This window comes from Eubalaena glacialis, chromosome 13 (genome assembly GCF_028564815.1).
Source record: "Eubalaena glacialis isolate mEubGla1 chromosome 13, mEubGla1.1.hap2.+ XY, whole genome shotgun sequence".
NCBI lineage: Eukaryota > Metazoa > Chordata > Mammalia > Artiodactyla > Balaenidae > Eubalaena > Eubalaena glacialis.
In genome coordinates, this window is record NC_083728.1 from 65,188,447 (window position 1) to 65,211,580 (window position 23,134).

General features: G+C 51.4%; 1 protein-coding gene across 1 annotated transcript; it reads right to left on the bottom strand.

Annotated features, from left to right (window-relative positions):
* Positions 1 to 7,233: 7,233 nt before the first annotated feature.
* On the bottom strand, positions 7,234 to 7,512 carry PRM3 (protamine 3). Its single transcript, XM_061210012.1, has one exon. It carries the CDS (start codon positions 7,510 to 7,512, stop codon positions 7,234 to 7,236), a length of 279 nt encoding a protein of 92 aa, XP_061065995.1.
* Between the last annotated feature and the right edge of the window lie 15,622 nt (positions 7,513 to 23,134).

The window sequence follows — 23,134 nt, forward strand, 5'->3', positions numbered from 1 at the left end:
TTACCTTTGGCAGTTGACACAGAGGGGAAACAAGAATTTGCAGAAGCTGGGCAACTAGACACGAGGGCTGACCGTCACAGGCTGGGGACACTGGGGGCGGGGGCAGGAGGGCTCCTCAGCTCTGCGGCCGCCACACCGTTGGAGGGGCTGATCGCGCCCCAGTTCTTTCACTTAAGGCCTGTTGCTTCAGGGCACACTGACCAGCAGGAGACTTGATGGTGGCCCGTGCCGGCCATGTGGGAAGCCCGGTGCCTGCTGGCTGGAGAAGAGGGAGGCCCCTGGCCAAGCCGGCAGGGATGAGCAGCCTCTGGGAGGAGGCGACCCTTGACCCGAATTTTAAAGAGCGAGTGAGACTCAGCCCAGGGAGGAGAAGGGAAAGCACTCCTGGCAGAGCAGGGCGTCAGCAAGGGCCTGGAGGCCAAAATTAGAGGACCCGAGTGGCAGGTGGCAGGAGATGAGGCTCAAGGAAGCAGGAGAGGCCCTGGTGCCACCCTGATGGTTTATAGGCAGAGGCTTGGCTGGGGGAAGGCAGTGGGTGGCTAGCCTTGGCCTCTCCCTGCCCTGGGGTGGTGAGTCCCACTGAGGAGAGCCTTCTGGGTCACCTCGCCTGGACCAGTTTGCAGATGCAGAGTTTACATTCAGCATTCCTGTGCTATCTCTTTTCAGAGTCAACAGAGCTTTGCTGAGCGCTTATTAGATACTTCACTGATGCTCATGCCTTTTCTCCCTGATTTTCATTTCCTAGTAGAAAATAAAGTATTTCCCCTCCCCAGACATATCCCCAGGCACCAGCTTAGTCTATGTCCTTCCAGATCTTTTTCTAAGCACTTACATACCTGCATTTTCCCCCATAGAAGTACAGTGTTGCTTTGTGTAGAATTTTTCCCCTCCATCAATGGTATATCTTTCTCCATCTAGCCCTTTTCACCTGATAGCATGTCCTGGCAATCTGAGTAGATAGCATAGAGATCAACCCCATTCTTTTAAAACCTGCACGATAGTCCTCAGTGAACCTGCGTGTTCATTTAGCCATCCTGTGGGTTGTTTGCAGTTTTTTGCTCTTGCAAGCCATGTGGCCCTGGCACACATGAGAGAAATGCTTTGCACACTGTAAATGTTCATAGACACTGCCCCGTTCGCCTGCCAACATGTGCGTGCACATTTGACCCCTTGGCAACTGCATTCAACTGTATCTGCTTCGCTGGGTCCTCCCAGAACTTGTTATTATCAAAACTTTTCTGGTTTTGCCCATTCACTGGGTTCAAAAGTGGCATCTCACTGTTGCTTTTTTTTTTTTAAATAAATTTATTTATTTATTTATTTTTGGCTGCGTTGGGTCTTCGTTACTGCGTGCGGGCTTTCTCTGGTTGTGGCGAGCGGGGGCTACTCTTTGTTGTGGTGCGTGGGCTTCTCATTGCAGTGGCTTCTCTTGTTGTGGAGCACAGGCTCTAGGCACATGAGCTTCAGTAGTTGTGACACGTGGGCTCAGTAGTTGTGGTGCCAGGGCTTAGTTACTCCACGGCATGTGGGATCTTCCTGGACCAGGGCTCGAACCCATGTTGCCTGCACTGGCAGGCGGATTCTTAACCACTGCGCCACCAGGGAAGCCCCTCACTGTTGCTTTAATGCCTGCACATTCTTTCATTTATTCAGCAAATATTTGCTGAGCTCCTAATATGTGCTAAGTACAGGGGATGCAGCGATCAAGAACAGCATGGCGCCTTGGACCTCTTGACAAAGCCTGAGGTGCAAATAAGACTCAGAGAGGTTAAGAGACAGCCCCAGGGTCACCCAGCGAGGGAATAGGGGAGCTGAATCTACAGAGTTTGAGGTCTTTTTCCTCCTGAATCATACCTCAAATGGGCATCTCAACGCAGGCTCTGTACCCTCTTCCCTGGCTGCTCCCCTCGCCACCCTCAGGACTATTGGGTCCGCTTAATGGTGCCCGGGCAGCTGAGCGAGCAGTCCCACCACAGGCGGGGCTGTGTCTATTTCTCAGACCTCACTTCACCCCGACATCCCAACACGGGGTGGTGGGGGGGGGAATGTGCAGGACCTCTAGGTGGCTGAATTTAGCATCTGTTTCTCTCTGTTTCCTGAATTTGGGTTTTCAGCAGGCCTGCCCCCAAACTACTACCGCCCCACCCCAAACCAAGCAAGTGAAAGAATGAATCTGTGGTTTGATTTTTGTCCTCTTGTCATCGTGTGTCTGACTGCGGGAAGGTAGCTGTGTGCCCGCATGTGCTTGCTTGTGTGTGTTTCGGTGTGTGGGAGGGGAGGCAGGTGAGAGCCTGCGTGTGTGTATGGGGGTGTGTGTATCTGGGAGTCCGCACGTGAACCTCGGGCTCTGCGTCTGAGTGGGTTTGAATGGCAATTTCTTTGTATATGTGACTGGATGTCTGTGTATTTGTACCACTTTTTTCTGAGTGTTGGTTTCAGGGAAATGTGGGGTTAAGATGGGGCCATAAACCACACACGTGACCCAGTCTGTCTGCTTCCCAGCTCACTTCCTCTATTACAGAGTTGATGTCTCTACAGTAGAGCTCCTGCCTTCAGTGATTGTATCATGAAAGGACACTGTCCAGGGAATAGGGAAGTCCTTTGGTGAGTGGGGCTCAAAGTCCCTGACCTTATCGTCTGACCCTCTGTCTCCACCTCCTCCCTTAAAACTGCTCTCTAGAAGCACTTCCCAAACTCTTTAGCACTGAGGTGTCAATGACTATCATGACATTATGTGGCCTTTTGTTTTTAAACAGGGAACCAGGAGGTTTGGGGGGAAGGAAGCATGAATCTCGGATCTCAGACCTGCCCTCCAAGAGGAAGGCCTCCTGTGCCGCCCTTGGTCCAGGCCCTGCTCCCTCCCTCCTGGCCATGACCTCCCACAGCTCTTCTTCTTGTCCCTTCTGTCCCCTACCATTCAGTCTCCACCCAGCAAAGACACTAGACCCTGTCTCTCGCCTGATTAAGACCCTCCCGTGACTTATCACACCAAATAAAATGTCCAAGCTCCCCACGGCCCTGCAAATCCTGCGTGGCCTGGCCCCCACCTGGTGCTGCCACCCCCTGGCGGCCACCTGCACATCTGTGCCAGCCATGCCAGTCTTTGGAACACCTCAGGCTCTTTCCTTCCTTGGGGCTTTGCACATGCTGTTCCCTTGGCCTGGAATGTGCTTCCCTCAGGTCTCCTCCACTGGGCCTTCCTTGACCTCTGTCCCCACCCCTGCTGCACCAGAGTTGCTCTGCGTTACATCCAGACCTTGCTCCTTTGATACTGCTTATTGTGACCGGCAAATCTTGTGCTTACACGTTTGTGTTCTTTCTGTGGACAGGGCCTTGTGTGTCCTCTGTTTTCCCAGAACCTAGCCCAGCCCCTGAAAACACTTGGTCCCTTAGTAAAGTTTGCTGAAACAAGTGAGGCTCAGAGGTTGATCACCAGCCCAAGGCCACGCAGGAGGGAAACAGGATGAGCCAGGATTCAAACTCAGGATGCTCTGGACTGCAAAACGCACATACCTAACCCCTCCTCCTGCCTCTCTCCTGCCACGGTCCTGGGCTGCCTACTGCATGTGGATCACATGAACAGTGTGTGGGCCCATGGGCATCCCGTGTGTGAGTGTGTGTGTGTGCACCTGTGTACACGAACATGGGAACATATAGGACAAAGGAGGGCTCTGCCCAAGCAGAGTGTTGCCCATCTACTCCAAAGTCTTCTTGATGTCTCCACCTCCCATTCATTTGTGCCCCTGTGTGAGGATTTGTTCCTTATACTTTCATGAGGTCCCATCACAAGGCATGTCCCTCCCTACCCAACCTCTTCCCTGCTTTGTGCTTCCAAACCAGGCCCCCAAACACGTGACACGTTTAATGAAATCAAAATGCCGACTCAAGGATAAGTCATCCAGTGTACAAGCTTTAATCAGTGTTGCATAGAAATCACTGTAGTAACATGTTCCTGCAAAAAGTTTGACTTCTTCCTTCTAGCATTCCACACATGATGGCGTTTCTCATCTGGGTGAAACTGACACAGGAACAAAGCCACGGGGTGCCATCTTAGTTGTACTTTCGTCCTAAGGGATAGGAATGGGAAAGGGAGCCTTTAATAGCTGAGTGCTTCCTAAAGTCACTTAACCGTCTCCTTCGGGTTTTGGATGCTCATGTGTATTTGAATATGGGGCATGGATAGAACTGAGACAGTCATTAAGGTCCTTTTGACTTGCAAATCCATCCATTTATCCCATCCATTTATCATACATCCATGAATGAATTGGATGGGTGAATGACTGGATGACTTACTGGATAGATGATAGGAATAACCACATGGACTGACGGTGGTCCTGGGGCCTGCCTGGCAAGCCCACCTCCCCAGCAAGATTTAAAGCCAGGAGATTTAGAGTCAGGTTCGAAGCCCACTTTGTTCTGATGTCCAATCTCGGGTAGTTCGTTTTGGTTTTCAAGGCCTGGTTTCCTTATCTGACAAAGGAATGTCATCCCTTCCTTCCTGGTATTCTTGTGAGCCTGAGATGCCTGTCAAGCCACAGGAGGCCCTTGAAAACTGTTTTCCTCCCTCGATTCCTGCCTGCCGACTCAGCTCCCTTCCCTGCTAATGAGGGCCCTGCATCCCTGCTCAGACCTCCTGTGGAAGAAAGCCCACCTGTGTGTGCACACGGGGCCCGGTGGGAGCTCCCTAGTCTTGGGTGTTCTCTCCACAGCCACCCACCCCTCCCCACGCCTTGGCCGAAGCCCTTGGTCTTAGCTCTTGGCCACTCTCAGCCTGCCCCTCCCCTCAGGAAACTCCCTCCATCTCCATCTCCCCTCCCACTGGCAGGCCCCCCAGCCCATGTCTACTTACCCCTCTCTGTAGCTCGTGCACAACTTTGCTATCGTCTGCTCTTACTGTAGTTTATTTCTTAATAAACATGTCACAGCACTCACGGTGAAAACCACCCTCGTTTACAGAGCACTTCCTACATGGCTGGGCTCCGTCCGGGCCCCACTCCTTCTAGGCGGCTTTAGTGACCCTTCATAGCGGGCTGAACGGTGGCCCCTCCAAAAGATGTGTCCACATCCTAACCCCTGAAACCTGTCAGTGTGACCATATTTGGAAAAAGCCTCTTTGCAGATGTAAGTAAGGATATTTAGAGCATCCTGGATTATCCAGGTGGGCCCTAAATCTAATGGCAAGGGTCCTTATAAGAGACAGAAGAGAAGGTTCAGGCACAAGAGACCGTGGGAAGTCAGAGGCCAAGATTAGAGTTGTGCAGCCACAAGCCACCGTGAGCTCGACAAGGGAGGGAGGATTCTCCCTTGGGGCTTCGGGGGACTGTGGCCCAGAGAACTCCTTGATTTCAGACTTCCGGCCTCTAGAAGTGAAAGGATACAATTCTTTTGTTTTAAGCCACCAGGTTTGTGATCATTTGTTACAGCAGCCCTGAGAAACTAATGTACCCTGTGAGGTAGGTACGATTATTACATTTTACAAGGGGAGAGCAGGCTCAGAGAGGCTGAGTAACCAGCCCAGAGTCCCACAGCTAGTCAGGGGTGGAGCCAGGACTCAGAGTCAGGCCTGGTCCCCTCTAGTCCAGCCTCGTGGTCACTAAGGCCTCCGAGGGGATTGAGGAGGCACGTGCGGCTTTGTTCTAACGGCCCTGCCTGGTGTGGTCTCAGTAGGGCTGGTTGGGGGCCACGCGGTGAAGACTGGGTCTGGGTCTCTGGACCCTCTCCACCCCTCCCCGCACCCCTCCACTCTGACTGCCAACTTCCCTAGCCTCGAGTGTGTAGTGGAACAGAGACTGTGTTTATTGATCCCAGGGCCCATACTGTATGACTGGCACGGTGCCTGGCATACAGTAGGGGCCCAACAAATGTTTGCTGGGCAGATGAATGGGCGGGTGGATCTGTAGGCCTTGGGCAAAAGGACAAAGCTGCTGACCGACTTGCTTGGTCAGGACGGGGGTGGGTGGTCACAGACAGCAGGGCCACCTCCTTCAAGCCTCAGGTGCCCTGTGCCATCTGCAGGCCTCAGTGGTGGCCTCCTCTTTGAGTAGCCCAAGGCCTCTCCTTACCCCTCACCCAGCCCCCAAAGAAATAGAGACGTCCCTGGAAATACTGCCTCCCCACCCCTCCCAGCAGCCCTGATCAGGATCCTTCTCGGGCTCCGATGGCTGGTGCTTGGGGGCTATTGAGGGAAGAGGGTGGAGATCACATTTGTTATTTCTATTGGAAAGAAAAAGGTTAAGGGAGCCAGGGACAGGAGGGGCAGCAGACACATTATGATGCTTCTTGAAGAAGGCCGGAGTGAGTGGACCCAGGGTCTGGGTCTTAGGTCTGTGTCTGGCCCCTTCTCTGGGCTTCCTTTGCCCATTGCTCTAATGAGGGCATTGGCTCTGCCCCCACAGCTGGAACCCTTGAACAAGGCAGAAGTGAGCCTCTCATGAGGGTACAGATGGTCACCTTGAGTGTAGGGATGGCAGAAGAATCAGTGGTTGAGAAGGACTCAGACCCCTCCAACCTGCTCAGCCCCCAAAACCGGGGCCCGCGAGTCAGATGGAACCACTGTGGCTCCAACAGCAGTGCCCGTCTTGGTGAAACAGTCACTGCGTGCCAGGCCCGGTCCCACCCAGCGTTTCAGTCAATTCTCCCGACCCGCTGACCTGTGGGTAGCTATTAACGTCACCCTTAGGCAGGGAGGGCAGGCTGAGGTTCAGAGACAGACAGCGACTTGCTCAGTGTCACACAGCGAGCGCGAAGGAATTGGAAGCAGGTCTGCTGAGCTCCCAAGTCCATGCTCTTTAAGACCGTTTATGGTTAGAGCAGCAAAATGGGGGTTTGCAGAGGGAGATGATACCGTGCCATCGGGTGCTCTCAGCCTGCATCTGCTCAGACTCGGAGAGAAATCTTCCCCCGAGACGGGACTGGCTGCGGTGACTTTCTAGCCCAGGCTACCACATTCTCCACCCCCTGCAGCATGGGACGGCGGCTGAGAAGTCACGGGGAGTGGACCTTGTGAGGGCTTTTGGCTGGAGTTCAGGGACAGGGGTCAGTGACTCCTGTTCTTCAGCCTCCCTACACACACGCACACACGCGCGTGGTGCCACGGTCACGGGGTCGGGGGTTGGCGGCGGGGGGAGAGCAGACAGGAGGAGGAGGATTCCTTGCAGACTCTTTATTTACTCTTTTCTGAAAGTTCTTCTCTCTGGAGCAGCGACCGGCATCTCTTCCCGGCCACGTCATGGGTCAGGACTGCGTCTGCTTGGCCTTGGGGTTCTGCTGGGCCACAGAGTCGTCTTTGGCGCCTTCCTCCTGCCACTCAGGCTCCATCAGCAGCAGCTTGCCCTGCACCGGGAGCTCCTCTTCCTCTCCCTCTGCCTCTCCCTCCTCCTCCTCCTCCTCCTCCTCCTCACCCTCCGACGACAAGGAGAAGTTATCCTGACTCACGCAGGCCACGAGCTTCTTCATGGAGGATTCATGGCCCCGGCCGTGGCCCGTGCCGAGCTTGGCACAGTGGGAACCCATCGCCCACTTTGGCTGCCTCTCTGGACTGGGAGGAAAGGCCACTGGTGGGGTATGGAGGGGCGGTCGAGGGTGGTAAGCAGAGCGCTGACATCACAAAGGGGCCCCCCAGAGCCTCCCACCCTGGGATACCTGAGTCTGAGCCGACACCCGACTCAAACCTAGGCCACCAGCTGTCCCACTGAGCCCCTGCCACATACGGGGCAGGACCGAGGCAAAGTGCCGGGCCCACGCCCGTGCAGCCTCGCCCTGCCGTGTTGCCTCCTCCATCTGGCCTTGTTTGCCCTGGCAAAAGTCCCCCTTTTAGCTGGGCTGAGGGTTGGGGATAGAATTTCCAGAAGCAGGAGAGCACACAGACTCCCCCCACACATCCCGGAAGTACCAGCCCAAGAGAGCTGTTGACAGTATGTGATGAAAAGTAGCCACGAGGGAGCCTTCCAGGGGCACTGGCAATGTCTGGCTTCTTGACCTGCATACTTAAAACTTGTGCACTATACTTGTATAAAACTAAAGAAAACCCTACTCACTCTCTCCTGTTCTCTAAAATCACCCTTTAAAGGCAGCGGCTTGTAAGCTTTTGGGGTCACCAGCCTCTCGCTACACATGCCCATCCAGCGCAGTTTCAGCCCGGGAGGGGGTTACGTCTCCTTGGTCATTTCTGAGCACTAGGAATCTGTTTTCTGACATTTAATACAGACATTGTCCAGATTCTCAGTGGCTGTGCTAGGCTGAGAGGAAAGAAACTAATGTACCCGTGAGGTAGGTACGATTATTACATTTTACAAAGGGAGAGCAGGCTCAGAGAGGCTGAGTGACCAGCCCAGAGTCCCACAGCTAGTCAGGGGTGGAGCCAGGACTCAGAGTCGGGCCTGGTCCCCTCTAGTCCAGCCTCGTGGTCACTAAGGCCTCCGAGGGGATTAAGGAGGCACGTGCGGCTCTGTTCTAACGGCCCTGCCTGGTGTGGTCTCAGTAGGGCTGATTGGGGGCCACGCGGTGAAGACTGGGTCTGGGTCTCTGGACCCTCTCCACCCCTCCCCGCACCCCTCCACTCTGACTGCCAACTTCCCCAGCCTCGAGTGAGACGGGGAGATGATAGGGAAGTGATCCTGGATTATCTGGGTAGATGCTGAGTGCAACCACAAGCGTCCCTCTAAGAGGGAGGCAGAGAGATTTCACACAGGAAGCAGAGACTGGGGATGCGGCCACAGCAGAGGAACGCCAAGGATTACGAGGAGCCCCCAGAAGCTAGGTAGAGGCAGGAATGGATTCTGCCCGGGAGCCTCCATGGCCCTGTTGTGGTAATGAGGGTCCCATCTCAGAATCCTAGCGACCCACAAGGCCTCACCCAATTCTGCCCTTTGCCCTTTGTTCCCCCCACGCTGGCCTTGTTCTTGCTGGAGCATGCTAGACCTGCTTCCCATCTCGTCACGAGTCACACTTTCCCCAGCTGTCCAACACCCCTTCAGGTTCTTCACATGGGCTGGGAGTTGACAAGGAAATGGAAATGTCAAGGGGGGAGTAGTGTGGCCTTGGGCACCATGATGGCTCCGGGTGAGAGGACACGCCCAGTGTCACAGGGTAACACACCAGCCCAGTACTCAGGGATGAGCCCCCTGCCCTGGCCCCCTCCTCCTCCCCTGACCCCATGGTGAATAGAAGCCTTGTGTGTGCCCTTTGCATAAGGGAGACCCTGACAGGCCAGCAAGTTTCTTATCTCAAGCTTTATTTGGCAGATGACTTTTGCTCATTTTACTCAAGATCTTGTGGGCTCCTTGCAAACTCAGGGCTTGGGCATCAGAGGGGGACTTGCTGTGGTCTCGCGAGGTGCTTCCTGGCAGGTGACTCTTTCTGGTGGGCCCAGGGAGGCTTGGAGCTGCCTTATGCATCTTCTCCTCCTCCCGATCCTTCTGCAGCCTTTTGGGAAAAGTTCTAGTTACGGGACCATCTGGGGAATCTGGATGGGGATGGGCTTGGGGGGCTTTCAGACAGGGTGGGGTCCCAGCACTGCACAAGCCGCCCGCCTGTGGCTCCTGTCTGTCACGATAGGGCCTCTGTGGGTCCTCCCGTAGATCGGGACGTCCTCCGGCCTCAGCTCCTGTGCCTGGTGCAGGCGCTCGCTTTCGCCCTGCTGCCTGGAGCCCTGCTGCGGACTCGGACTCCTCAGGCGGCATCGGACCATCGTGCTCGTGGGCGGGGCGGCTAGGGCTGAGGCTGAGGCTGCAGCTGGCCTTGGGGGTGGGGGGAGGAGGCTGAGGCCTGCCCTCCTGTTCTTACTGTTAACAGTGTTGGTCGGGTCTGTCGGCAGCTCTCTGGGGCCTTGTGTATAAGGAGCCCCACTGTGTGTAAGTCCCCCCACCTTGGCCCCTTCTGTGAAAGCAGCACAGAGCGCGGCAGCCACCCCTCACCCCGCCCGTAAAACGTGTCCCTGTGCCTCGTAACGGGGGGACTCTCACAAGAAGAGCGCCAGCCTTCTTGTCCAAATCCAAGCCCTCATTCCCCACCCCCTCCAGCTGGTGCGAATCCACACGTAGTCCTTCCGGAAGCTTCCTCACCGCCTTTGCAGCTGTGCCTTTGCAGCTGTGCCGGGGTCTCTCAGGGGGTCGGGGTGGGGCTTATCTGTCCACAGAGTTATCTTGTGCTTACTCTATGCCAGAAATTCCGGAAATTCCATACATTTACTCATTAACAGAGGCACGAAGAGGTTAAGTGACTTGCTCATGGTGTCTGCAAATAAGAGGCAAGGCTGGGCTTCAGACTCCATGCCCTTGGCCCTCCGCCCCCTCCCCCCTTCCCCCGCCCCGGGGACACTCCTCCCTCCTCCAAATGTGTCATCTTCCCTCCACCTCTGGCCTCCTCCTGCACCTCTCACTGTACTTTTTTTTTTTAAATATTTTATTTTATTTATTTTTATATTTTTGAAATTTATTTATTTTTGGCTGCGTTGGGTCTTCATTGCTGCGCACGGGCTTTCTCTAGTTGCGCCGAGCGGGGGCTACTCTTCATTGCAGTGTGCAGGCTTCTCATTATGGTGGCCTCTCCTGTTGCGGAGCACGGGCTCTAGGTGCACGGGCTTCAGTAGTTGTGGCATGTAGGCTCAGTAGCTGTGGCCCACGAGCTTAGTTGCTCCGGCATGTGGGATCTTCCCGGACCAGGGATCGAACCCATGTCCCCTGCATTGGCAGGCAGATTCCCAACCACTGCACCACCAGGGAAGTCCCCTCTCACTGTACTTTGGTGACCCATTAAAATCCAGAATCAGAGTCATAGCAACTGCAGGGAGGATGTGGTAGACACATTAATGCCTCCTCCCAAAGATGTCCGTGCCCTAAGCCCTGAACCTGTGACTGTCACCTGACATGCAGAAGGGACTTTCTGGATGTGAGTGACTTCAGGAGATGGAAGATTCAGTGTGGGTTCAGTGTAATCACGTGGGTCCTTATAAGATGGGAGAGGGGGCTTCCCTGGTGGTGCGGTGGTTGAGAATCTGCCTGCCAATGCAGGGGACACGGGTTCGAGCCCTGGTCTGGGAAGATCCCACATGCCGCGGAGCAACTAAGCCCGTGCGCCGCAACTACTGAGCCTGCGCGTCTGGAGCTTGTGCCCCGCAACAAGAGAGGCCGCGACAGTGAAAGGCCTGCGCACTGCGGTGAAGAGTGGCCCCCACTCGCCGCAACGAGAGAAAGCCCTCGCACAGAAACGAAGACCCAACACAGCCAAAAATAAATTAATTAATTAATTAATTAATTAAAAAAAAAATTAACCCCTTAAAAAAAAAAAAAAGATGGGAGAGGGAGACAGGAGGGTCACAGGAAGAGATTTGAAGATGCTACGCCACTGGCTTTGATGGTGGAGGGAGGGGCCCCGAGCCCAGGAAAGCCGGAGGCCTCTAGGAGCTGGAAGACAAGGAGAAAGGTGATGCTTCCCGAGAGCCTTCAGAACCTGCTCGCGCCTTGCTTTTAGCGCCATAAGGCCCATGTGAGATAATAAATTTGTGTTTTAAGCTGTGATGTTTGTGGTAATTTATTACAATGATGATAGGAAACTAATACAGAGGCCTCTTATATTAGTGCCCTCAGGCTCCCCCAGGGCACTTGCTCAAAATACGAATGCCCAGGCCTTACCCCCAGACCCTACTAAGTCAGAATCTCCATGGCTGGAGCTTGATTTATTTGTAAAAGCCTGCCCGGGGATCCATGTTCAGCCATCCTGCCAGCATCTTCTGACTGGCTCTGGAACCAATCTGGTAGTTGGGTCGTGGAAGCGAGTTCATCTCCCAGCTCAGTGGCCTCACCTGCAAAGACGAGGCCGTCAATACCTGCCTTGCAGGTTGGGTGTGAGGCCTGGAAGTGGCGAATGCCCAGTACCTGTGCTCCACGGTGCTCTATAAATGGAAGTCATGGCCACGACGTTTCTGTGGCCCTGTCAAGGCAACTGGGTCAGGGTTCTGGTCACTGATGAAATGCCCTGGGCTTTGCTCTGCAATGAGATCGTGACCCAGGCGCTTGTGTTAAAAGATCTGACAGTTCCCTTTGAGGCCAGGGGACGGAAGTGTTTTGTGAACCACCTTCACATGTCTCAGTGTATCCTATGGTTAGTGGACCAAGTTACCTTGTTTCCTCAGCCAGGGATGATATTGTACCCGAGGATTAAATGAAAGCTTAGCTCAACCACTGTCTGGACAGTTACTCTCACTGCACCCAAACGGAGGCATCTTTTTAAAAAATGGGAATTTCGGCATCTGGCACCTTGGGGAATTGGTGGGATGTAGTGATGGCTGGTGACTCGAGCTTGAGCTGGGAAATGTTTACTGGCTCTCGGGGGTGGGGAGTAGGGGTGGCAAGCCAGTCTTTGACTGGTAGCATTTGCCAGTTTGTGGCCCATTTCAGGCTGCCAGCAGAAAGCCACCGAGCCCAGAGCTGGGGAGCGTGCGTTCAGAAACCAGCACGGCCATGGGGCCTGTAAAGGGGTGGCTGGGGAGGCAGATTTGGGTTGTGACTTGGGAGTAGTCAAGAGTTTGAAACAAGATCCCCTGCGACAACCATCCCTCGCGTCCCCCCTTCCCGGTGTCCCCAAGCCCTCCTCGCCGCTGAGTCCGTCAAAGCAAAGAGACAAGAGTGGCATTTTTCCTTCAGCGTTTATTGACAGGCGGCATTGTTCGCTGGCAGGCTCCTGTTCATTTCATCGGAACGGTGGCATGTTCGAGATGTGGCAAGAGGGTCTTGAAGGCTGGTAGTGGTTCAGGCAGGAGTGTGGTGGTCTTGCTACTGGGCGCTTACCGTCTTGCACACCTTACCGTGGTGTAGCGGCGGCAGCACACTGCGGAGAGCGAGGGGGCGAGAGCAGACTTCAGCACGGGCTGAACCCCCAGCTCCACCCCAGCTCCCCGGCCCCCACCCACGGAGCGGACCCCCTCACCTCTCCTGCGCCTCCGGCAGCACCGCCGCCTCTGGCTGCGACATCTTTGTCTCGGGCGGCGGCGTCTGCTCCGGCTCTGGCTGCGGCAACATCTGTTTCTGGCCATGGTGATGGATGGATTCGGCCTGGATGCTCAGAGCAGGGGATGCCGCCTTGGTTGAGCCAGCCAACCTGTGAGCAGGTGGAACGTTGTGGGCTGTGAGCCAGGGGCTGACCCCCGGGCCTCTTATAGGCGCGGGGAGGGCCCTGGTCATTGTGAGGTCACAGAGGCCTGGACCTCACAGACCAGGGCCAGGGCCGGCCTGCATCATGTCCATATATGGGCATGTGGGAGGCCCTCGCTGAAGGAGGGCGGGGCCGTGATGCGTGTGGGCCTCCAGGTCATCAGCAGAGGGGAGACGAGGTGACTTCCCTGTAAGGACACTCACTCGCTCCTTCAGATAGTCAGTCAGTCAGTTTGCAGAACATCACTGAACACCTGCTATATGCCAGATTCTGCCGAGTCCCCGGCACGCAGTGATAAACAAGGCAGACGTGTTCCTGCCTAATAAACCTTACAGTCTAACTACAGGAAACGTGAATGAAATGACCACACAGAGTAATTATAATTGTGAAAAGTGCCGAGGAGAGGAACTTCAGGTTTTTATGAGAATGCGTGTTGAGGGGGGCTTGACCTCAGGAGAGGCCCTAGGAAAGCCTCCTAAGGAGGATGAGTCAGAATGGGAGGTAGGAAAAGCATCTGGGAAGAGGGAACAGCTGTTGCGAAGCTCAGAGGCAGCACGTGTGTGTGATTCCACTTACGTGAAATGTCCAGAGAGGGAGAGCCAGAGACACAGAGATGGGTGGGTGGTTGCCTAGAAGTGGCTGGCATGGGAACGGCTGCTCAGCGGGGCAGGGTCTCCTTTTGGGGTGATGAACATGCTTGGGACCCAGAGAGTAGCTATGGTTACCCAACGTTGTGACTGTACTCAATGCCACTGAATTTTCACTTTAGAATGCTGGATTTTACATGATGTGAATTTTACCTCAATTGAAAAAAAAAGTTCTGAGGCTGAAAGGTGCTTGAAAGGTGTAAGGAATCAAAAGGAGGCCCAGGGGGAGGAGCAGAGACTGTGGCGGAGAGGGGCAAGACAGGGCCAGACCACTCTCAGCTTCGTCTAACCTTTCCCACATCCCCATGAACTTGAGGGATAAAGAGGGCAGCAGTTAGAATTAGATTTCATTAATTATAACAGGAAACCAAAATAAGTGACTTTGGTGTAGAAGTTTTGTTTCATTGAAGAAGTCAGAGGTGATTTGGATGGTCATTAGAGTGTCTTGTTTGGGGGATCTACACGCTGGAGTATTTGGGGATAATGGGTATCGTGTTTGCCAACTGCTCTCAGGTGATTCAGAAAAAGAACAGTCACAAGGGGTGCGTATCTACATAGAGAAAGAGGGAGAGGGAGGGAGGAAGGGAGGGGGAGTGGAGTAAATGGAACAGAATGTTAACAATTGACAGTCTGGATGAAGGGAAGTTCTTTGTATGGTTCCTGCAACTTTTCTCTAATTCGAAGTTATTTCAAAATAAATTATTGAGATAATTTAAAAAAAAACAAAAACAAAAGGGAAAAAAGTCAGGAGGAAGGCCTTCCAGGGCTGGTATAAGGACTCCACCCTTAACAAGGGCCCAGACTTCTTTTATCTTTCGCCCCTGCCCTAGGCAAGTACTTTCCATCCTCAAGGTTGCCTCGGAGTCCAAAATCAGGGCTGCCAAGGACGGTTGTGCAGTTCGTGTACTGCTCAAAGCTCTCAGCCAGGGGATTGAATGGTGCAGGCCAGGCCCAGCACCCATAAGCATGCTTCTGCCCATGGGAGCTGTCTTCTTCTAATTAGACTGCTCACAGTGGAAGTCTTTCCTAATTTGAACAAAGGCACGTTAAGGGCTAGCCTCGACCCTGCTGGAAATTCAGCTATATCCACTGTGCAAGAATAAATGAAGAAGAAGAAAGGGGGCGGGGGGCAAAGGAGTTATAACTCTATAAAGAGCTTTCCCAGACACCCCCACCCAGCAACTTCTTCTGATCACTTGCCTTACCGTGAGAGCACCCTGCCCCTGAGGATAAAGCTGTGGTTCTTAGGAAGGAGAACGGGGCCAGTGGATAGTTAGTACCCAGAGGGGCTGCAGCCAGAAACTTCCAGGACCCCACCCTGCAACCCACAACAAGGTGGGAAAACCACGAATTTGAAGCTGAAGTCCAGTAAGTTACAAGTGTGTTGCACTTGGCACATAGGAGGTCAGCAGTAAATTCTCTATTATTGACTCATGTCTAGACTGACTTAAAATTATCACCCCCAATCTTGTAACACTTAGTACTTTTTGAAGATAACCTGCATGATCCCGGAGGAACCCCATGAGATGACAGAGATGGGAATTTACCCTGTTTTGCTGATGAGGAATTTGAGACATCCAGGCCAGATCCCTCCCTCACTCAGGTTTTTATTGAGCATCTACTCTGTGCCAGGCACTCTTCTAGGTGGTGGGATTACAGCGTGAGCAAGAGAGGTCAGAGTTCTTGCCCCCAAGAAGCTTACATTCTAGTTGGGACAGACGGCATTATTCAAGTGAACAAACAAATGAACAAAAGGCTTTGAATTTTATTACAAGTGTGCATAGAATCAGTTGATATGACAGCAGCTGACTGGAGGTTTACTTTAGGATGCTGAGGACAGGCCTTCTTGAGGAGGCAACATTTGAGCTGAGAGCTGAGTGAGAAGGAGCCAGCCGTGCCAACATCTGTCCTTGTGGGTCTCCCAGGTGGGGAGGGAGGGAGTGGCTCTGTTCCACGTGGCCACTCAGGGACTCCGCTTGGCAGAAGGGACATGTGAGCTGAGACTTGGCTGGCGGGAGCGGCCCATTGGTTTGAGGACTCGGCAGGGGGACAGGAAAAAGTTTGGAACTGAAAGGAGGCCCCTGTGGCTGCAGAGGAGGAAGCAGTTCTCGGCCTTACGGTTTAGTGGAGGAGACGGGTATGAGTCAAATCATCACAGAAATAGGTGAGGCATCCTGGAAAGAGGAGGCCCTCGGAGTTCTGGGATGGGACGTTTGGCCTGCTCTGGAGTCAGAGGACTGCGGGGGCCACCAGAAATGTTGGGATTTTGGGTTCTAGCAGCCGCCTGTTACCCTAAATAATGCAGCACTTGCTACTAACTCATACTTAATTGTGTTTATTATTTGTCTCCAAGGAGAATATAAGTTCTGTGTGATCAGGAACTTAATTTTGTTCACTGAGGCCATCCTAGCACTGAGTAATCAGTACATAAAAGAAATCCAAATATTTGTTGAAGAACTGAACAATAAATGGATGCTTTGTGTGGTAAAGTTCTTTTATTGTCATTTTCCAAATATAAAATCATGGTTTCAGGTTACGACTTTTTTTTTTTTTAAAAAGAGCTCCTGACTTATTTATTTATTTATTTACTTTATTATTATTATTATTATTTTTTTTTTTTTTTTGCTGTGTTGGGTCTTCGTTCCTATGCGAGGTCTTTCTCCAGTTGTGGTAAGCGAGGGCCACTCTTCATCGCGGTGTGCGGGCCTTTCACTGTCACGGCCTCTCTTGTTGCGGGGCACAGGCTCCAGACGCGCAGGCTCAGTAGTTGTGGCTCACGGGCCTAGTTGCTCCGCGGCATGGGGGATCTTCCCAGACCAGGGCTCGAACCCGTGTCCCCTGCATTGGCAGGCAGATTCTCAACCACTGCGCCACCAGGGAAGCCCAAGATTACGACTTTTGAAATGTCACACACCCTCTCCCTGCCCGCTGCCCTAGCTCTGCTGAGAAATCCCCAAGACTCCTGTCATCTCAAACACAACCTGAATCTCAGAAGGACGTCCGATTCTGTCCTCTGAGGTCCCAGTTGGTCAATCACACGGTGTGTCCTGTGTCCCCCACACCCAGCCACATCCATGAGGTCACAATGGCCACCTGCGGCTGCCTGGATCAAGGGGAGATGTCACCAAAGAGATGAAGAGAGGGGTAGGGGCCACGTGCTCCCCTCTGCCTTTGAGAAGGACAGAGCCAGGCAGTTCATTCTCAGGGTAACGAGAGGATGATCAGCAGTAGGAAGACAAGGTTTTAAATGTACTGCTGTGCCCACCATTCTGCAGCCAGGGGTCTGTCCTGCAGGACTTCCCACATGTGGGCATGAAGGTGCGTGTAGGAGGATGCCCACTAGAGCACTGTTTGTGGGAAGAAAATTGGCAATACCTTACTATTGACCTTAAAGAAATGGTCCATTGTTACACACATATTGCAGCTGTTCAGGAGAACACTATATTTCATTCTTTTTAATGGCTGAGTAATATTCCATTGTATATATGAAATAATGCCATTTGCAGCAACATGGATGGAACTGGAGATTATCATACTAAGTGAAGTAAGTCAGGCAGAGAAAGACAAATATCATGTGATATCACTTATATGTGGAATCTAAAAAAAAAAAAAAAAAAGCTACAAATGAATTTATTTAAAAAACTGAAACAGACGCACAGACTTAGAGAACGAATTTATGGTTACCAAGGGGAAGGGGGGGAGGGATAGATTGGGAGTCTGGGATTGACATGTACACACTGCTATATTTAAAATAGACAATCAACAAGGACCTACTGTATAGCACAGGGAACTCTGCTCAATATTCTGTAATAACCTAAATGGGAAAAGAATTTGAAAAAGAATAGATACATGTATATGTATAACTGAACCACTTTGCTGTACACCTGAAACTAACACAACATTGTTACTCAACTCTACTCCAATATAAAATAAAAATTAAAAAACAAAAAAAGAACACTAGAGTGATGTGCCCTGATACGAAAGGAAGTCCACAGTGTTATCAAATTGTTAAATAAATGTTTACATAAGCTTAGGGAAAAGTCCAGAATATAATATATTGACTTAGCAGTGGGGAGTGGAATCATGGAAGGTTTCACTTTCTACTTTATTCACTTTTTTATTGTTTGGAATTTTTTACCTGTCTAAGGGCCATCGCATTGCTGAATACTGGATAAGTTATTTCCATCATGTGAAAAAAAATAATGGAAACTCATAATACACGTTACCTTGTTATCTGAGCAACTGCCATGTGCCGTGATCCCGTTTAGTTGTCAGGTTATTTTTTTTCCTTTAATACAGGTTATTTTTTTTTCCTTTAATACCCTTTTCTTTTGGGAAAAGTTGAAAAGTTAGTTACAGAGAGTTCCCATTTACTTCTCACCCAGTTTCCCCCATTGTTAACATCTTATATCACCATGGCACATTTGTCACAACTAAGAAACCAACGCCGGAACGTTACTATTAACCAACTCCAGACTTTATTTGAATTTCACCAATTTTTCCACTAATGCCCATTTTTGTTCCAGGATCTAGGTCAGGGTATCACATCCAGTTTTCCTTATTATTAACATCTTATTAGGGATAGTGTGTTTGTCACAATTAATAAACCGATTTTGATGCATTATTATTAACTGAAGTCTATGCCTTATTCAGATTCCCTTAGTTTTTCGTTCATATCCTTTTTCTGTTCCAGGATCCCATTTAATCATCATGTCTCCTTCGGTTCCTCTGGACTGTGCTGGTTTCTCCGACTTGTCTTTGATGATTGTGACAGTTTTGAGGAGTGCTAGTCAGGTATTTTGCAGCATGTCTATTAAGATTTGTCTGATGTTTTCTCATGATTCGACTGGGGATTATGTGTTTGGAGGAGGAAGACCACAGAGGGAAAGGGTCATCCTCCTCATCTCCTAACAAGGGCACATGCTCTTGAGCTGACTGACAACGGTTGAAGTTGACCTTGATCACCTGACTGAGGCACTGTGTGTCAGGTTTCTCTCCTTTATTGAATACAGTATTTGGAAGTGCGTCACTGTGCATCCCACATGTAAGGGCTGGGAAGTTATGCCCCACCTCCTTGAGGGCAGAGTATATACATAAATTATTTGAAATTCTTCTGCCCTGGAAATTTGCCTGTGCTCCCTCATTTATTTATTCAGTCATATATTTACATCAGTATAGACTCATGGATATTTCATACTGTGGGTTATAATCCAATACTACTTTTTTGTATTGCTCAAATTGTTCCCACTTTGGCCTTTAGGAGCTCTTCCATTGGCCCCTGTGTCCCTTTGACATGGCCCATCATTGTGAGTTTTTGAGTACCTCCTTACTTTCTGGCCCTGTTAGATACCCCAGGCCCATCTTGTGTATTTCCTGCTTTAAACCTAGAATCAACCATTTCTCCAAGGAGCCCTAGTTCCTTTTATTGGAGAATGGTGTTAGAAACCAAAGTCTGGATGCTAGGTGTGCTCGTTGCTATGGGGTGTTGTTTCTTCTAGGCTCTCTGGGGAATATAATGTATATACTAACCTGTGTACGTATACAAATCTATAAATATTTGTATGTGTAGCCATCTGTATCACTTTTAAACATAAGTTCATCCTGATGTCTCTAACTCTAATCCACCACCACATGGATCATTCTAGCCTCCAGCCTCCTCCCCTTGCTTAGCTGTTAACTTCTTACCCCAACAGTGGGAGACCTGGCTCCTACCATCCACCGTCCATTTTCTTATGTTCAACTCCAGTATGCATGTATAGTGGTTTTAGAATTGTTAACCTTTACCCCGATACCTTTCCTTTTATAAATTTATTCAGCTGATATTTATTGAATGCCTTTTGTGCTGAGCACTGTTCTAAGCACAGTAAACAAAACAAAGATCCCTGCCCTCATGGAGTTTATATTCTAGTGCAGGCAACAGAGCAATAAGTATGATAGATAATCATATAGTATGTTGAAAGGAAAACAGAGAAAGTAGAGCAGGATGAGGATGGCTGGGCTTGCTGCGGGTGGTTGGGATGAGTGGCAATTCAGGGTGATCAGGGCAGGCCTTGTTTTTTGTTTCTTTTTTTTTAATATAAATTTATTTATTTATTTATATTGATTTTTTTGCTGCGTTGGGTCTTCGTTGCTGCACGCAGGCTTTCTCTAGCTGCGGCGAGCTACTCTTCGCTGCGGTGCGTGGGCTTCTCATTGCGGTGGCTTCTCTTGTTGCAGAACACGGGCTCTAGGCACGCGGGCTCAATAGTTGTGGCATACAGGCTCAGTAGTTGTGGCCCACGGGCTCTAGAGTGCAGGCTCGGTAGTTGTGGCGCACGGGCTTAGTTGCTCTGTGGCACATGGGATCTTCCCGGACCAGGGCTCAAACCCATGTGCCCTGTGTTGGCAGGTGGATTCTTAACCACTGCGCCACCAGCGAAGTCCTGGGCCTTGTTGATAAGGTGACATTTGAGCAAATCCTGAAGGCAGTGAGGGAGTCGGTGACGTGGATATCTGGGAAGTGTACTCAGGCAGAGGGAACAGCCAGTGCAAAGGCTCCTGGGTGGGAATGTATCTGCTGTGTTCAAGGAACAGTAAGGAGGCTGGTGTGGCCGCAGCAGAGAGAGGCGAGGGGTTGGGGGAGACGAGGTCATAGAGGTGGGGGGGAGTAGCACAGTACGGATGGCTTTGTTGGCCATGCTAAGGATTTGCCCTTTACTCTGAAGGAGGTGGGGACCACAGGTATGACATCCTCTGACTCAAGGGCCCCCCTGCTGCTGCTGTGTTGGGAAGGACGTGGGGGACAGGGGTGGAGGCAGAGGGTCCAGTTCGGAGGCTGTGTCCATCCTGCAGAGGAGAGGCAATCGTGGCTCAGACCAGGGTGTTAGTGGCGGGCCTGGCGAGGAGTGGTCAGATTCTGGCTCAGTTTTGTAGATGGAGCCAGCAGGGCTTACTAGCAGCCTGAATGAGGGGAGCAAGAGAGACAGAAGAGTCAAGGAGCCTCCAAAGCTGAGGCTTTTGGCATGAGCACCTGCAAGGATGGAGTTGCCATCAGCTGAGATGTAGGAGGCTGGGAGTAGAGATGGCTTGTGGAAAAAGGTCCAGAATTCAGACATCTAAGAGGAGGTGCTGAGCGGGCAGTTCAGTATCTGAGCCTGACGTCGGCGCTGGAGGTGATACATTTGGGCATTGTCTGCATTTAAATTATGAAACTGGATCATATCACTGTCTCGGTTTCCTGTTGCTTCTGTGACATAGTATTGATACTACAAACTTGCAGCGTAAAGCAACACAAATTTATTACCTTACTGTTCTGCAAGTCAGAATTCCAAAATTGGTCTCACGGGGCTAAAATCAAGGTGTCCACAGGGCTGCAGTCCTTTCTGGAGGCTCCAGGGGAGAATCCATTCCCTTGCCTCTCTCAGCCTCTGGCCGCCCATGTTCTTTGGCTCACGGTGTTTTCTTCCCTCCATCTTCAGACATCTCCGATTCTGGCTCTCCTCCTCCCTCCTTCTTTCCCTTTTCTGGTTGCTTGTGATTGCATTAGTCTCACCTGAACAATCCAGGCTAATCGCCCCATCTCAAGATGCTTAATTTAATCATACTTGCAAAATCCTTTTGCCATGTAAGGTAACATGTTCACGGGTTCGGGGATTAGGATGGGGACATCTCTGGGGGCCCACTACGAGCACCAAGGGGGTGAGTGGAGATGGAGACGCAGACAGTCCCAAGCACTAGGCCTGGGTCCCCCCCAGTGTTAGGAAGCTGGGGAGCTGAGGAGCAGCCGGGTCTGAGGGAGTTGGGAGAGTGTACAGAGTCCTGGGAGCCACGTGGAGAAGGGATGCCGGGGCGGAGGGAAAGGGCGGCTGTGTCAGCGCTGGCGGGAGGAGGGACGGCTGCCGTCAATTTAGAAATGATGACATGCTTTACCTTCTCTTTGTGCCAAGTCCGGGAAGTCTGGGTAGGTTCCCCCCTCACGGCACTTCTCAGTTCAGACAAGCCACGTTTCAGGTGTTCATCTGCCACGCAGGGCTCGAGGCTCCTGCGTTGGAAAGTGCGGCCCACGGTGATGAGCCGTGAGCAGAGACTAGGTCACAGTTCGTTGCAGCCCTGCTGGCCAGCGTTGGAGCCAATCTCAGTGCCCCTCACCAGGGGCTGGCCAGAAACTTACAGCAGGTCCCTTGCAAGGCTACCTGCTCTGAGAATACTCACCTGGAGGGTGAGGTCCACGTGTTACTGAGAGCTGCTTTGCATTTTACAAAACATTCAAACATCCATCATCAAAGAAAACATTCATTTTGGGGGTAAATTTATTTCTTTAAATGAATTGCTTTTTTTTTTAAGAGCGGTTTTAGGTTTACAGATAATTGAGCGGCAAGTACAGGGAGTTCTCATATACCCCCTCTCCAACCCCTCCCGGCAGCCCCCTCCCCACCTTCCCCCTGTTATTATTAACATCTTGCTTTGCTGTGGTGCATTTGTTATAACTGATGAACCAATATTGATACATTATTATTAGCTAAAGTTTATGGCTTATATTAGGGTTTTGACAAATGTATAATGACATGTGTCTCCAGTGATGGTATCGTACAGAATAGTTTCACGGGCCTAAAAATTCTCTGTGTTCCAACTGTTCATCCCTTCCTCCTCTCCCCTACCCCAGCAACCACTGATCTCTTTACTGTCTCCATAGTTTTGTCTTTTCCAGCATATTACATTCTTTTTTTTTTTTTTTTTTTTAATTTTATTTTTGGCTGCTTTGAGTCTTCGTTGCTGTGCACGGGCCTTCTCCAGTTGCGGCGAGCGGGGGCTACTCCCCGTTGCGTTGCGTGGGCCTCCCATGGCGGTGGCTTCTTTTGTTGTGGAGCACGGGCTCTAGGCGCGCAGGCCTCAGTACTTGTGGCTCGCGGTTTCTAGAGCGCAGGCTCAGCACTTGTGGCACACGGGCTTAGTTGCTCCGCGGCATGTGGGATCTTCCTGGACCAGGACTCGAACCCGTGTCCCCTGCAATGGCAGGCAGATTCTCAACTGTGCCAGCAGGGAAGCCCCCATTATTTTTTAAAGAATGCAGAGACCCAATTTTGCAGGTATATTCACCAAATATTCAGAGTAGCTGTGGGGTTGAAATGAGGGGCCCTCACTTTTAACTTTGTGTGGGTCTCGATGAATCATTTTTAAAGAGCATGTACTCATTAAGATTATGTTAGCGAAGCTTCTCAGGCCTGCAAAGTGTCTTCTCCCCAGTCCCTGGCTTAAACCTTAAAACGCTTTAGGCCGATCTGAATCCCCCCTTCCACTCCTTCCTTCCCCACCTCATTCCCTTTCCCTCTCTCTCCCAGAATATTGGTGTTTATCATTCC

What these genes read in the sequence shown, in the direction of transcription:
- PRM3 (XM_061210012.1), bottom strand. Translation starts at nt 7,512, where the DNA reads ATGGGTTCCCACTGTGCCAAGCTCGGCACGGGCCACGGCCGGGGCCAT.